The sequence below is a fragment of the Ylistrum balloti genome, unplaced genomic scaffold (assembly GCF_031769215.1).
Source record: "Ylistrum balloti isolate Yb309-2 unplaced genomic scaffold, AGI_CSIRO_Ybal_v1 Utg370336, whole genome shotgun sequence".
In the NCBI taxonomy this organism is placed as follows: Eukaryota; Metazoa; Mollusca; class Bivalvia; order Pectinida; family Pectinidae; genus Ylistrum; species Ylistrum balloti.
The window spans coordinates 104,958-120,784 of record NW_026782243.1 but is presented as its reverse complement, the minus strand read 5'-3'; the positions used below and the strand labels follow the sequence as shown (position 1 = coordinate 120,784).

The 15,827-nt window shown below is 36.4% G+C and overlaps 1 protein-coding gene across 1 annotated transcript in view; it reads right to left on the bottom strand.

Moving 5' to 3' along the window:
- Nucleotides 1–15,746, bottom strand: part of LOC132553571 (dynein axonemal assembly factor 8-like) — a 38,402-nt gene extending 22,656 nt beyond the window's left edge. The window contains exons 1-14 of the mRNA XM_060217825.1: nucleotides 15,670–15,746; nucleotides 13,697–13,888; nucleotides 13,159–13,417; nucleotides 11,973–12,401; nucleotides 8,934–9,056; nucleotides 7,888–8,136; nucleotides 7,309–7,410; nucleotides 5,776–5,914; nucleotides 4,815–4,940; nucleotides 4,413–4,586; nucleotides 3,882–4,017; nucleotides 3,354–3,492; nucleotides 2,445–2,689; nucleotides 1,168–2,260 (exon numbers count right to left, since the gene is read on the bottom strand). Coding sequence (XP_060073808.1) covers nucleotides 1,168–2,260; nucleotides 2,445–2,689; nucleotides 3,354–3,492; nucleotides 3,882–4,017; nucleotides 4,413–4,586; nucleotides 4,815–4,940; nucleotides 5,776–5,914; nucleotides 7,309–7,410; nucleotides 7,888–8,136; nucleotides 8,934–9,056; nucleotides 11,973–12,401; nucleotides 13,159–13,417; nucleotides 13,697–13,879 — 3,397 coding nt within the window. The 5' untranslated portion in view covers nucleotides 13,880–13,888; nucleotides 15,670–15,746. The remainder of the gene's footprint in view (nucleotides 1–1,167; nucleotides 2,261–2,444; nucleotides 2,690–3,353; nucleotides 3,493–3,881; nucleotides 4,018–4,412; nucleotides 4,587–4,814; nucleotides 4,941–5,775; nucleotides 5,915–7,308; nucleotides 7,411–7,887; nucleotides 8,137–8,933; nucleotides 9,057–11,972; nucleotides 12,402–13,158; nucleotides 13,418–13,696; nucleotides 13,889–15,669) is intronic.
- Between the last annotated feature and the right edge of the window lie 81 nt (nucleotides 15,747–15,827).

Sequence of the window (15,827 nt, the reverse complement as noted above, 5' to 3'; positions counted from 1 at the left end):
ATAGATGGAATACATGGTCAGTGTCTTAAAATAAAAGTTACATTTTTGCTCTTCACCCTCGCCAAAATACAGCCTATGTTTTAAGACATTGACCATGTATTCTTTATATAAACAGATCTCTCCTGCCTTTAAGTTGTTTCCATTTTACACTTGATAATCCTGCTTTACCTGTCTCGACAAAAATACAGACAATACACGTAAAAATCAATACCAACCTCATACCACATATACATCTGTATGTCATAATTTGCCATGATCAATCAGATTCCGTGATTTCACGAATGCTCTGTACATTATCAATCCTCAAATAAGCCCCCCAACACCCTTGGATAAAAGTTAGTATTAAATTTAAGAGGGGGGAGGGGGGGGGCACTTATTTGTAAGCTACTTTTAGCTTATTATTAAAAATCAATGATATTCTGTAATAATAAAGAAGTGGGCATATTTGCTGAAGATACAGTAGATTCAGAAACTAGTTAGTTACATTTTTTTTTTTTTCATGAAAACGGTTTTTCTGAACTCTATACTAGGAAGTGGATTCAACTACACTTGTACATCAAAAACGGCAACTTAAAGTAAGTTGTTGAGTTATCATTAGAATCAAGATATATCTGAAAATTTACAATATTTCAGACAATATTTTTAGTTTGTATTTTTGTATTTATGTATTTTTTACATGATACATGTTGTCTGATTCTATACTCTATGGGTTGGAGGTGAATGATAACTACTTTCACTCAAATGTAATATTTTGGAGCAAATGGAAGACTTTAAATTTTAAGCGATATTGATGAGCTGCGTAATTTTAGTGGTAAAAAGTTGTATTCTTTAACAGCTCACTGCCAATTTAAATGATTTTGGGCCTGAGAGTGGTGACTACAGAGAAACTCTAACCCTCAGACTTAGTCTACATCGCAACAGTCAAGTTTTGGATCTGATGGTGGTGACTACAGAGAAACTAACCCACAGACTAAGTCTTCACGTTGACAGTCAATGTTTTGATCTGATGATGATGACTACAGAGTAACTAACCCACATTCTTATCTACATCGTGACAGTCAAAGTCTGATTGTGGTGACTATAAAGATACACTAAGTGACAGACTAAGCCTTCATGGTTTTAGTCGATTTTTGAGTCTGATGGTGTCAACTTCATAGAAACACTTACCTAGAGAACTAGCCTTCTTCGTTGTTAATCTAGATCGCCTGATGCCCCGTACCTGGTATCCACGGCGCTGACAGGTGGCCATTACAATACCTATACACCGTGGTCCAACAGTTGGTGACATGACCAGGAAGATATCACTTCTCGTTGTAGCGGTCAATGTTGCCGGAGGTCGTCTGCTTGGCACAACCACAGGTTTATCGTCCCGTTCCCTAAATTCATTAAATGTGACCTTTCTCCCTTTTCGTCCTTTGGGACTACCACTCCGATGATGATCCTTTTTGGTGTACGGTGTTCCCACATCTATAACACCACCTGGTGGCACTCGACCTCCAAACCAGCGTGTAAGCTCGATGTGTACACGGTTCTGATTCCTCGGACAAAACAACAAACACTCATCCCGTGAACTTCCGCCATACAATGCACACAAAGAGTTTGGGTCAGTCCGTCGGGCCAGGGATGGGTCCGAGGGACCAACAGCATCCAGCCAAATTGTCCGACCAAATGTTCCTCTGATAGACACAGCCAATACAGGTCCAATGTTGTTGAGCATTTCCAGATCTGACTTAGCCTCAGAATTGTCAGTAGGCATGGAAGGTTTACCAGAGGCAAGGTTGAGCAACTCAGGGGTTGGATATAATAAACGTACACCAGCCAGGTCAAGGCCTTCTTGTAACACTCGATTGAATATTCCCATAGTGGCACGTGGATCCTGGAAAATCTTTTTATAAATAAGAGACATTGTATTCTGTGTATCATAATTCACACCACTATCGTTTATAATCAGATCAGCACTAGAGTCGTCACTGTCTACAGTCTGGAAGAAGAAGCCGACGGAAGTGTTGAACACTTTCTGTGCAGCACTGTGGTCAGGGTTGATCTGTATAAATGTTGACAATGGTTTGTTGGTAATGTTTGGTAGCGGAGGACGGTAAATGTAGGAGGGACTTCCCGTTGCAGGATCGACCTGTGATGATGGCACTTCCCCAGATACCAGATCCTGTAACCAGGGACAAACTGTATGGAGGGTGTTGGTAGACAGAAATTTGGCAAGATGTTGTTGAAATGGTGAGCTATCCTTTACTTCATCTTTGACCTGTTCAAAAAAGAATATAATTCTTGAAGTCCAAAACCTAGAAACAAATGTATGATACTTCTGTAAATTCAATATTCTTGTTGATGATTATAAGATTTTATTTTCATTAATTGATAGTTTTTAACATGAAATTTCTTAACTGACATCTAACCTTCTCTACATAACATGTATACCTCTTACTTACCTTTGACTTCTTGTGTTTGATATGTTTGTGACGGAATTGTTGTGTGGGTGTCACAGCAACCACCAGAGCATGCTGTTCATCAAGCCAAAGCTGTTGTAAGCCCACCACATAGAAGGGCGGGACCAAAAACTGGACTCCGCCCTCATCTTCCTTGGCAACTTGTGGCTGGAGAAAGTTATAGTTGTCAGGTACAAAGGACATCAGCCATGTCAACAAAACCGTGTAGCTGGCCGACAATCCAATACCTTTACGTACAATAAACCAATAATACATAAGATCATTTGATTATAAAACAGGATTTTTACAGCAATTCAAAAATTAATTTTTCAGAATGAAACTGGAAATAAAGCACTCTACTGTACATTAACTTATCATACAGTTTATATCATTTCATAGTGAAGATTTTTATTGTACAAAATATAAATTTTTAATTTACATTTAAAATTTATACTTCTGCAAACTTTTTGTACTTCAAAGACCAATATGAATATTGGTTTTTCAGACATAAATTCTATAAAACCGTTTTGGCCAATGTCTTATCCTGATGTGATCAACCGAACACATTTCATAAAGATGTCTTAAGTGACTTTAATAATCTACCAGTGTCAACACGTTTAATCCTGTGTAACAGCCCTAGAAAGTCAACTCTCTAAGTCTTAGGCAAGGACATTTCAAGTGAATAGACTGCAAAACTTATTCCAACTTAATCACTCTTATTGGCCTGGATAGAAGTTCATGTGTGGGTCTTACTGTAGGAGAAATCCAGAACATCCAGGGAAAAGTGACATGTTGGAGAGAGTGAAGAACCATTACAATAGACAAGAACATACTAGACTCAACTCTGTGAGTGAGCTGACAAATTTCAACACTTTCAGGCCTCGTTATTTTTATCAGGTCACCACCACCTACCTGTATCAACACTTTTATTTTTGCCGCGGTGCAGGATAATTTCGCCATTGCTGGACAAGTGTACTGTCAGCAGTAGACATTCCTGGTCAGGCTGCATGATTGTAGGCAGACTGCGAGGGGCAGGCTCATACGAAACATCCTAGTTATCATAGGAGGTATCTTAGATTAAATTACTAAACAAAAATATCTTATACATCATTGAACAAATTAACAATCTCCATCCCTCAACTTTCACACATGCAACAGTCAGTGAAATCTCCTTTCACGGGAAATTAGTCACAAAATCTATAAAATGTATCTAAGACTTTTGATGATTTAAGACTGTGTGAAATAAACACTGTTAACATTGTTAGCTCCTAGTAATTAAATAAATAGATTACATAATCTGATCTCTGTCTATACTCAGACTGTTATCGGACATTGTTTCTCAATAATGATCATATTTCCTGCAGACCTGCAAGAATCAGAAATCTTTGTTCTCACAGAATGTGCATGTCATAATTTTCCTTTACGTAACACTACACTTACAATATCAAACACTACTGGTGTAGTCTCAGCTGAGTCCTGTTTCCCGCTGACAGAAGCCTGTGGTCGAAGAGCGTTTAGACGATTACACAGACGCACTCTTGCCTGTCGCTCAGACTCTCTCTGTTCTCGCAGTTTTCTACGAAAAAAAGGAGCAAAAAACAAATGATGCCCTTGCAGGAACATTTTGAATTCTTAAATAAAAAAATCAGTTTTGCCATAAAAAAATTCTATCTTTCACAAACAAGTACCTGATGAGTTTTCCATAGTCATGCCCCATTATCTTTTTAAACCAACGGCAGGCAGTAGGTATCTCTCAGTGCTAGCTATAATGTTACTTTAAAGTTTGGTTTAATACTTTAATACTGTAATAGACACAGTACACAGTATTTCTCCTAATGTCAGATTTCGAAAACACTCATTTAAAATATTACTACAAAGAAATCCTCATTCATCAGAAAACACAATTTTTACATTTGAAAAGATTTACTAAGCAGACGAATTTTTCAGAAGGATACAATTTTCACAACATACTTGGCCTCTTCCATCTTTTTACGCTTCTCTTTTTCTTCCTGCTCTGCTTTCCTCCTAACCTCTGCCTCAGCATCTTGTGCCCCTGGGGTTGGGACTGGGAGGTTGTCTCCCTGCCCCTGTGTCTGGGGAATCATGTTGATAACTCTCTGGGGTTGTCGGGCATCCTTGTAAGTTCTAGAGAGAAATTAGATTGACATAAGATGAAAGTGATTGGAGTTTTAATCACATTTACTACTGATTTAAGAAACAAGATATAAGTACTTGGAAACTTATAGAACGGACATTGAAATAAAGACACCAAACAATGAGTATAACACTGGTCATGATCTGGAGTGAAACAAAGTGGAATCTTGGGTTCCTAACGAAGGACACTTTTCTTATATAAGACTTTGTAGGAATTACCTGGAGAGCTGGGGTTTATCAGGTAGGACCTCAGTAGACACACCCTTAGAGGAAAGATTTGTCTTTATTTTATTTCTGACGTCCCTCCAACAGTCAACGCTCACTTCATCCTCATCACTCGAGTCTCTGTAACAAATTACAATTGAAGGCACATGTATAAGACATAGAAGGGGGTTCAAAAAACTTATTCAATTAAAATAGTAGTACAATCTTCCATGGATCTGTTCAATGCACAGTGAAACTTTTATCCTGAGTGTATGAGGTTAGCTGGTCTGAACACAACACTTGTTGTAGGCCTCAAACCTGTAACCAGAGGTGGAGGGCTAGTGAAAGAGACATCAGATACCTTGAGCATTTGGCCACAGCAGCCCACTTGATGAGAGGTGGGCAACTAAACTATTACATGATGGTTGAAACATCCTTGTCCATGGAACAGACCTGTGTTTGATTATTTCTCTCACAAACCCACAAATAAAGTCCATAACCTATCTGAAGTTATCATCAAGAGCTATATACATTGCCCCATCATCAAAGGGCCGTGAGATGTGTGTTAAAATTGATGATGTTATCCTCTTGTAACGTGGTTAACTCAATATAAGATTATAATACGACCCAATTGTGTGTAGTGTTATAGAACATGTCAGTTGTCTTTTCCCTACCACAGGCGAGACAGATTTATTCTTTCCCTAGCAAAAACAGAATCAACCTGTGAAGTGTGTGAGAGAAAAATCACACTTTCTGATTATAAAACACAAACCTTACCCAGGAAATTTTGATCATCACAATATTTTTCCAACAACATTGCCAGGAAATACACAACTTCAAACTCTTTTCCAAGACTGACAATTTAATAAATAACAGAAAAAAATATTTTCTGTATAAGACTGTCTACAGTTACGTAGTGAGACATTACTTTTTAACACTAGCCGAGAGACAGGAGAAACAACCTGATGATTCTTACCCATTTTGCTCCGGTCTGATTTTTAAAATCCTTTGCACTCTCTCTATATTCTCCTGCTGTTCTTGTCGTGTCTTGTCAAAGTTTCTCAGGTCCAGGAAAACTGTGTCAGGCTCCTGCTTCTTTGGAGACGTGTCTGCATCTAAGAAGAATTTAATAATGTTAAAAACAATAACTTATCAAAGACACTTGTCGTTCACCAGTGTTAACTAACATTTCATTTAATACATTCATGTCTACTGAATTTTACATTTCCTCCTTGTCATCATTAAAACTCTGATCCTTGAACTTGTAAATTCAAACAACATTCTGCAGGGTGAGGAAGTGATAAATCTACAATCTTTTTTCACATTAACTCCTTTTCGACTTTATTGCTAGAAATATTGTACCCAACAACGTAAAATTTAGGTATTTCTAGAAATTCTTTGAGTCCTTTCAAAATTCCGTCAGTACAGGACAAGCCGGCACTTGCATATAGATTTATCAAATCAACGAAATTTTTTTTCATAAATGATAAATTCCTCATCTTTTTATTGTCTCACCTGAGATAAGCAATATTGGTTATATATGTTAAAGGTTAAGTAGCTTTCAAGTGTCATGAAAAAGAAATTGTGACATTGATGATAGAAAGCCAGTGTCAATACCTGCATACCATCACAACTGTCATCCTATACTAATAATTCTTACAAAAGTTATTTCCATTGGGAAATAATCAGTGTTATGCTCAAAAATGCAATTTTTCCATAAAAATTACAGTAGAGTTAACCTCCTCACCAGGAAGAAATGTGAGACCCATTCTGGTAATCAAAGCACCCTAAGATACTTCCATGCTTAAAGAGCAATTGATTCTACCATATATGGGTGTTGAGAAGAAGATTTTTGAAATTTGAGACAATCTGACCACTTTTGGCCCCGGCCATCAGCCGTTTGGGGTCAGATAGGATCAATATTGGCATGCCATGGTGCCGTCATCTTTCCCTCAAAATTCTAACCAAAGTTGAAATGTTTCCAAATGAAATTAAACAGATTATGCTCAAAAGTGTATTTTTCCTGTATAAACTATGGTAAATCTACCTCCTCCCTACAGGGAAATTTGAGATAACGGGGCCATGAAATTCACAATTTTGGTAAAGTACCTTAAAATGCTTCCATCCATTAAGAGTACTTGATTCTACCATATCTGGGTGTTGAGAAGAGTTTGGAGATCTGAATCAATTTGATCCTTTTTGGCCCTGTGGGGTGAGGACAGTATAATTCAACATTTTGGTTCATTTTAGGTCAGGGATTACAGGGTTTCAGAGATGAAGTCAAAAATGTTGAATTGTTCACTGATGTACGACGCATGACACAAAAGGCCACACTAAGACTTCATCTCAAGTGATCTAAGAAGTGTATGTATGATGCATAGTGCACAGTACACGACAATGGACAAATGCATGATATAAATAGGTCATCTTGACCCTTCGCGTCAGATAACCTAAAACGTCTTTGGACTGTCCAGGAACTTACATACCAGTTACAGACTTTCAATTCTACCTTTTGGTTTGACACGTGGAATGATGATCTTGGGAGGCTGATTCCCAGTGTCTGCTGTGTTTGTACCACAGGACGAAGTCTTCTTAACAGGCTCCACCAAATCTACATCACAATGACAACTCCATATACAATGTACATAGGAACAACTACTTTACAGTTATATTATGAAGCAGCCTTTCAAGTCAATGAACCCTTTTCTGATTCAGAAAATCTTGTCATGTGCAATCATATTCATAGCATTTTAACACAGTTGCTCCATGAATGAGGACTGATAACACAAAAACAATATAACTAGGGTCGAAGTTCAACTTACATATGTTTAGTTGCTTCTTCTAATCAGTGCTTCAAGTGCCATTAATACATAAATGCTGTGAAGTAATATATATATATATAACTTCTATCACAGATCATGTAAATATTATGATATCTTTGGCTATTCAGTAAACATCGAAGCTAGTTTTGAGAATCTTTACCAATGCTCTTTAAAGAATTTTGTTTAGATACATCAATAGGATATCAGAAAATCTCTGTTAAGGGATTAACTGGAAAAAGGGTAGATGTAGGGAAAAAATATACCACTTGTTTCTTTCCTCATGTCATCCTTGTCAGCACTGTCTGGGGTCGGAGGGCGTTTAACAGAGCGACCCCACCTGTCCTTCACTTCTCCTTCTATCTGCCGTTGGTCATTGTCGGGTTCCACAGGGCTGTCTCTTGTTGATTTTCCCTTGTGGGCCCCGGTGTTGGGGTCAACATCGGTGAGGTCAATTCCTGACTCTTCCATCGACATCAGGGCAAGTCTCTCAATCAGTGTCTTGTTCTCATTTGTTTCTGAAGTAAAAAAAGTGCTTAAAGTTAGCAAAGTCAACAAAAAGCCAACATTCTGAAAAGTATTATACAAAAACAATCAGTGTGTAGAAACAGTGAACAGTTTCACCAGCATAAGGTCCAATTCTCTCCAGTGAGTCGTCACTCTGGGAATTTCATTTTACGATTTTTAGTGAGGACTCTGTATACTTATTGTATCCATGGCCTTTCCCAGACGTATTTCAACGATCTTCAACAACAGAGGGATGATGTGTCTCCACCCCTCTGCTTTCTTTGAGGTTGACCAACAATAAGTTGATGTCCAGTGAAATCTACTGATATTGATTAATGGATCACTACAACCTCAGTAAAGATATCATTACACATTTCATGTTTAAAGATTCTGTTAAAGCTTTTTTTTTTTTTATCGCATTCTGTCTGACATTTTATATTCTAATGACAATGAAAATACATCTTTTCACTTTATTGTGTCAGCAGGTTAAGAATGTTCAGCTAAAATTCTACTTCCTTTTCACTCTGCTGTCACAAATATTTCAGAAGTTTGTTGTTAGAAAAGCAGCTATACTACAAAGACCCTATAAAAACCAGAACATACAAAGAATCAAGCGATATTTTTAAGCGAATACTAGGTTTTCGAAAAAAAATTCAGTAAAGGACAGGCAGATGGATGATTCTGCAACACATACATGGAAATATTAAGGTGGTGTAACAGTAAAATATCCACATCTACAAAAAGGTACTAATTACATAAATATGTAGTTCTATTTTGAAAGTTTTAATTCAGACTGATGTGAACACACCTGTTTTATTTGATCCTTCCCCTGCAGCAAAGACAGACTCGATACGATTGGCTTCTGGCCACACCTCCTGAATGATGGGAATCGCAAGCTGGTTCTCCTCATTCATATTGCCCAAGACCATGTCTGGAAAAAAAAATACATGTCAAGAACAGATCAGGTCAGATTACATATTTGGCAGAGTTCATGACAGATAAAAAATATGTATGTCTGGCAGAGATCATGACAGATAAAAAATATGTATGACTGGCAAAGATCAGGTCAGATAAAAAATATGTATGTCTGGCAGAGATCATGACAGATAAAAAATATGTATGTCCGGCAAAGATCAGGTCAGATAAAAAATATGTATGTCCGGCAAAGATCAGGTCAGATAAAAAATATGTATGCCTGGCAGAGATCAGGTCAGATAAAAGTTATGTATGTCTGGCAGAGATCATGACAGATAAAAAATATGTATGTCTGACAGAGATCATGACAGATAAAAATATGTATGTCTGGCAGAGATCAGGTCAGATAAAAGTTATGTATGCCTGGCAGAGATCATGACAGATAAAAAATATGTATGTCTGGCAGAGATCATGACAGATAAAAAATATGTATATATGTATGTCTGGCAGAGATCATGACAGATAAAAAATATGTATGACTGGCAAAGATCAGGTCAGATAAAAAATATGTATGACTGGCAAAGATCAGGTCAGATAAAAAATATGTATGTCTGGCAGAGATGATGACAGATAAAAATTATGTATGTCTGACAGAGATCAGGTCAGATAAAAAATATGTATGTCTGGCAGAGATCAGGTCAGATAAAAGTTATGTATGCCTGGCAGAGATCATGAAAGATAAAAAATATGTATGACTGGCAAAGATCAGGTCAGATAAAAAATATGTATGACTGGCAAAGATCAGGTCAGATAAAAAATATGTATGTCTGGCAGAGATGATGACAGATAAAAAATATGTATGTCTGGCAGAGATCAGGTCAGATAAAAAATATGTATGTCCGGCAAAGATCATGACAGATAAAAAATATGTATGTCTGGCAGAGATCAGGTCAGATAAAAAATATGTATGTCTGGCAAAGATCATGACAGATAAAAAATATGTATGTCTGGCAGAGATCAGGTCAGATAAAAAATATGTATGTCCGGCAAAGATCATGACAGATAAAAAATATGTATGTCTGGCAGAGATCAGGTCAGATAAAAAATATGTATGTCTGGCAGAGATCAGGTCAGATAAAAAATATGTATGTCTGGCAGAGATCAGGTCAGATAAAAAATATGTATGTCCGGCAAAGATCATGACAGATAAAAAATATGTATGTCTGGCAGAGATCAGGTCAGATAAAAAATATGTATGTCTGGCAGAGATCATGACAGATAAAAAATATGTATGTCTGGCAGAGATCAGGTCAGATAAAAGTTATGTATGTCTGGCAGAGATCAGGTCAGATAAAAGTTATGTATGTCTGGCAGAGATCAGGTCAGATAAAAAATATGTATGTCCGGCAAAGATCATGACAGATAAAAAATATGTATGTCTGGCAGAGATCAGGACAGATAAAAGTTATGTATGTCTGGCAGAGATCAGGACAGATAAAAAATATGTATGTCCGGCAAAGATCATGACAGATAAAAAATATGTATGTCTGGCAGAGATCAGGACAGATAAAAAATATGTATGTCTGGCAGAGATCAGGACAGATAAAAAATAGGTATGTCTGGCAGAGATCAGGCCGGATAAAAAATATGTATGTCTGGCAGAGTTCATGACAGATAAAAAATATGTATGTCTGGCAGAGATCAGGACAGATAAAAAATATGTATGTCTGGCAGAGATCAGGACAGATAAAAACTATGTATGTCTGGCAGAGATCAGGACAGATTAAAAATATGTATGTCTGGCACAGATCAGGACAGATAAAAGTTATGTATGTCTGGCAGAGTTCATGACAGATAAAAACTATGTATGTCTGGCAGAGATCAGGACAGATAAAAAATATGTATGTCTGGCAGAGATCAGGTCAGATAAAAAATATGTATGTCTGGCAGAGTTCATGACAGATAAAAAATATGTATGTCTGGCAGAGTTCATGACAGATAAAAACTATGTATGTCTGGCAGAGATCAGGACAGATAAAAAATATGTATGTCTGGCAGAGATCAGGACAGATAAAAAATATGTATGTCTGGCAGAGATCAGGACAGATAAAAGTTATGTATGTCTGGCAGAGATCAGGACAGATAAAAAATATGTATGTCTGGCAGAGATCAGGTCAGATAAAAGTTATGTATGTCTGGCAGAGATCAGGTCAGATAAAAGTTATGTATGTCTGGCAGAGATCATGACAGATAAAAAATATGTATGTCTGGCAGAGATCAGGTCAGATAAAAAATATGTATGTCTGGCAGAGTTCATGACAGATAAAAAATATGTATGTCTGGCAGAGTTCATGACAGATAAAAAATATGTATGTCTGGCAGAGATCATGACAGATAAAAAATATGTATGTCTGGCAGAGATCAGGTCAGATAAAAGTTATGTATGTCTGGCAGAGATCAGGACAGATAAAAAATATGTATGTCTGGCAGAGATCATGTCAGATAAAAAATATGTATGTCTGGCAGAGATCAGGACAGATAAAAAATATGTATGTCTGGCAGAGATCAGGTCGGATAAAAGTTATATATGTTTTCAAACCTTAAAATAGCTCTCTCCTAGATGAAAAAATATATCCATGCCACTAATTCTGTACTGATTTTGTTTTGTATGTTAGACTAATGAAGATATCTGATTCATGTGGTCTTTTTAATTGTATTTATGGAACATTAAAGAGTTAAACATCTTATCAATTATAGCTTATCACATTTAATATAAGTACCTTATCATAATTTAACTCACACTATAACTTAAACATCATATTCAAGGTAATGGCTCTATTGAACAGATATATACATTTTGAAATCTTTAGAGAAAATAACTTGAATTTCAAGTTTGTAAATATCAAGATGTGTCACAAAAAAGTTTACTAACCAATATCCAGACTGCCAAGAGAGCCCATATTGAGTTTGAGGGGCTGAGATGACACCATGTTGGACACAATCTCCCGTTCTTGATCTCTGCGAAGTTCCTGCTGCAGATATCTATCTACTTTTGGATCACCAGATTTATGATTAGTTGTCTTTTTAGCATTCTCCTTGTTAGATTCTTTTTCATGTTTTTCTATATTTTCATCACTGTCATCCTTTTCTGTGAATGAATTGATGTCAAACAGATTTTCTTGACTTTCCACTCGACGCATCATCTCACTCTCTATCATGCTTAAAGCGTCCGAGAGATCTGGAATTGGTTGGTCTGATTCTTCCAACCAGTTCTGCATCTTAACCTGTGGACGTTCGGAAAATTTGGCGGCATCCTCTCTTGCCTCTATAACTACCTCCGTCCAGCTGGTGGTACTAGTACCTATAAATTTGAGAAACAATATTACACTGATGGACATTTCTACATGGGCATTTAAGCAAATGTGTCAAATTGTAAAAATTCCTTCTAAATTTCAAGACATTTAAAAGATTAATTTCATTCAATAAACAGATAAGGCATTGGCTACTGACGTTAAAGTGGAACACTATCTCTTTTTCCATAATCTAAAACCATGATATTATCATTTTTGTAATGTAAACACAAAATGATACGTCTTTCAATGAAATTTAGAACCATGGTATTATCAATTGATTAATTGATTGATTGACAGATTTTCCCTTTCCGTGACACCTCCTGTGTCCAGGTATCATCTCGCTGGCGAACGTCAGTGTTTAAGCGACGTGAGAGGGTGACCTTTATCCCCCTTAGTGGGATGGAACAGTCTGTATCTGTGATCGTTTGATCATACTAGGTTTAGTAAATGGCTTAAGGGCCTGACAATGCCTTATTTTAACTCTAGCAGTTGTAACATGACCAGAAGCTGAAAGGACAAGTTTGGGGCCTTTCTAGATTTGGTTTGTGTTAGGGTAATTCTGAAGTCCATCTAATGCCTTAAAAATAAATTGTAAAGTCTGACACTATCCCTAGACCCCTGGATCCTTTTAGCATTGTGAATATAATATGATATCAAGGCCCTGAGGTTTAAAGTGAAATACTATCTCTTTTATTAGAATTCAAAATCATGACATTATTATTTCAACATTGTGAACAAAATAAGATATCTAGGCCCTGAGTTTACCTGTGGAAGTCGTTGCCTTGTTTGATTTCTGGATCTGAAGAGCAAGATCATTATCATACACAGGCTGAGATATTGAACTACCAAGTTCACCATCTTCGACTGTGTTGGAGTTAAGAGACATATTATCACGAGATGAATGAAGGAGCTCAGAAAGTGATTCTTCATTAAGACTTGTATCAAAATCCTTGTCATCATCATCTATGTATGTCTTAATCAAATGTCGCTGGAAAATGACAGGTTCCTCACTGTCAGAGCTCACCTACAACGGAAAAACACACCACATCAACAAAATGAATCCAACACTGTCACCAGTCATTTTAAGTCAAGGCCTGTATATGTAACACAAACTTTTCACCAAAAATTTTTTTACAATTGCAAAGTTTGGTGGTAATGTGAAAAGAGAGGATATATTTGACAAAGTTTCTTTGCAATAAAACTTACTCCAAATAATCCTCAAGATTTGAAACAGTATGTGTTGATATGTAAAGGGACAGGACCACTTTTGATATTGAAATCCACACTTTATCACGAAACTTACATCAGACAAATCAAAATCAATGGACGGCAGGTTTTTCTCCACCTCAGCGAAGATTGAGTCAAGCTTTGGTTTGAGCAGTGATTTGCCTGCTAAACAGAGGGCACTGTTGTTTCTCCCAGCCACGTCCATCCCCTCATTATCACTGCCCTCGTCACTCGAGTACATTGTACCTGGGTTTTCCATGTGGTCAGTCTGAGATAGGAAATATAACTTATATGTTAATGTGTAAAGGATTGCTTAATTTATTTCTGATTGCAAAACAAACCATATACCATAGGCACATAATCCTAAATAAAAAATTATACCAAAAGAAAACATCAACATCTGGGAATTAAATTGTTACATGCAGACCCCTATCCTTCAACCCCCACCTCCCAAATTTCAAAAAAAGGAAAGCTAGAGCCCCTTAGAAACAGTTCCAATATGGGATCCAAGATGCTACATTCTGCAGAAAAAAAACAAACTAAGCTGTCAAATCAGAATTTTGAAATTGTCTTAGAAGCTAATATGGTGAATTGCTAAAAAGTCATTTAAGTGTACAAAATGTCAGACAATTTCAAGGCCATTTAAAATTATAATCTGTTTGTACAATGTACATGTACTTGTTAAAAGACATATGTAATGTTCATTGATTTATTTTTGGCTGTCTGCCAATATGACCAAAGTACTTGCCAGCCATAAAAACCTAAATACCTGATACAACAAAATCAATTCACAGAGTAATCTAGTCCGCAGTGAATATCTAAAACTAAAGGTGGGCGACTGCAACCATGAAGAAGCAGATATATTTTACCAAAAGTGACAGCATTGAGTTCTATCTACTTTTAATGAAATTAAACTGACCAATGCTAAACATATACAATTATATAATCTTAATACAAAATTTTTACATGTATCTTTTACAGTGTTTTTAAAAATAAAGCTGAACTGCCGTAGGTTCACAATAGTATTAACGCAAAAAGATATTCAAATATCACTATTTTTTTTTTATATTTTTTTTTGGAAAGTGTACTTTTACAATATCTTTTTTTTTTTTTTTGCAAATAGTGTCATAAAGATTTTTCCTTAATACAAAATTACAAGACAAAAATGTCATATCTTCAGACAATCAGAAAATGCATTCCAATTCAATTATAATCTCTCTGCATGTAATTTGTTTCTGTGATAGTCTAAATAATGCTCTTCTGAAAAGACAGTAGTCACGATCAGTACAATAATTTTATGTGCAAGCTAAAAACTAAGAAATTTCAGACACATTTAGGATTCTATATTTGTACATGTGATTTGTTATCTCCAAATCAAACCAGATCAGATGACAGCAATTTCAAGGTGACAACCAAAAATATTCAACCATAAAAGTTTGATAACGATGATGAACAATGAAATAAAATCTGACGAATCACTGGCATAAGTTTGTTTACGAAGTGCATGGAGAGGTGCATGTGTTAAATTTTGACTAAGGGGAAGTAACTCGTAAATGTCAAAATTCCTCGTTCAATCCGAGTTAAATAATATGAACTTTCAAACCTTTTTCGAAATTAAGACAGAATATTAAGTAAATGCTACCACAATGTACATATATATCCACCTAAAAGAACTATGCCTCGTGGACACAGACAGTCTTGTTCGGTGCCTCATATACATGGGGATCCGTGCATGTTTCAACAAGGCGAGTTGACGGCTTGTTCATTATTTGTCAGAACAGAGCATTATTTTTCTATTATGATTTATATCGATCTAACACAAGAAGCTTGTCGTATTTCCCAATCAATATGCTAAATTCATCAGTGATAATTTTGTAAGGAAGCAATAGCATGAACCCGATAACATTTCAGACATTTTAAGTTTCGCTTCCATGGTAATTATGTCAACTATCGCAACTTTCCCTCATCACTTCTGAAGTTATCCGCGTTCTGAACGTCAGTGTAGTTTTTCCACGAACTATCGAACGTGATTTATTTTTCTTGACTTACCGTGTAATATATTGTTTCCTCGAATACTAAGCGTACGTTTTTTTGCCAGAAAACATCAGAAAGAAATGAAATGTAGGTCATTTTTCACTCTCCTAGAATGTTCCGGTGAAAACATTTCGGCCATACCAAGTGCCCGGATGTTGGGCCTTTGAGCCGGA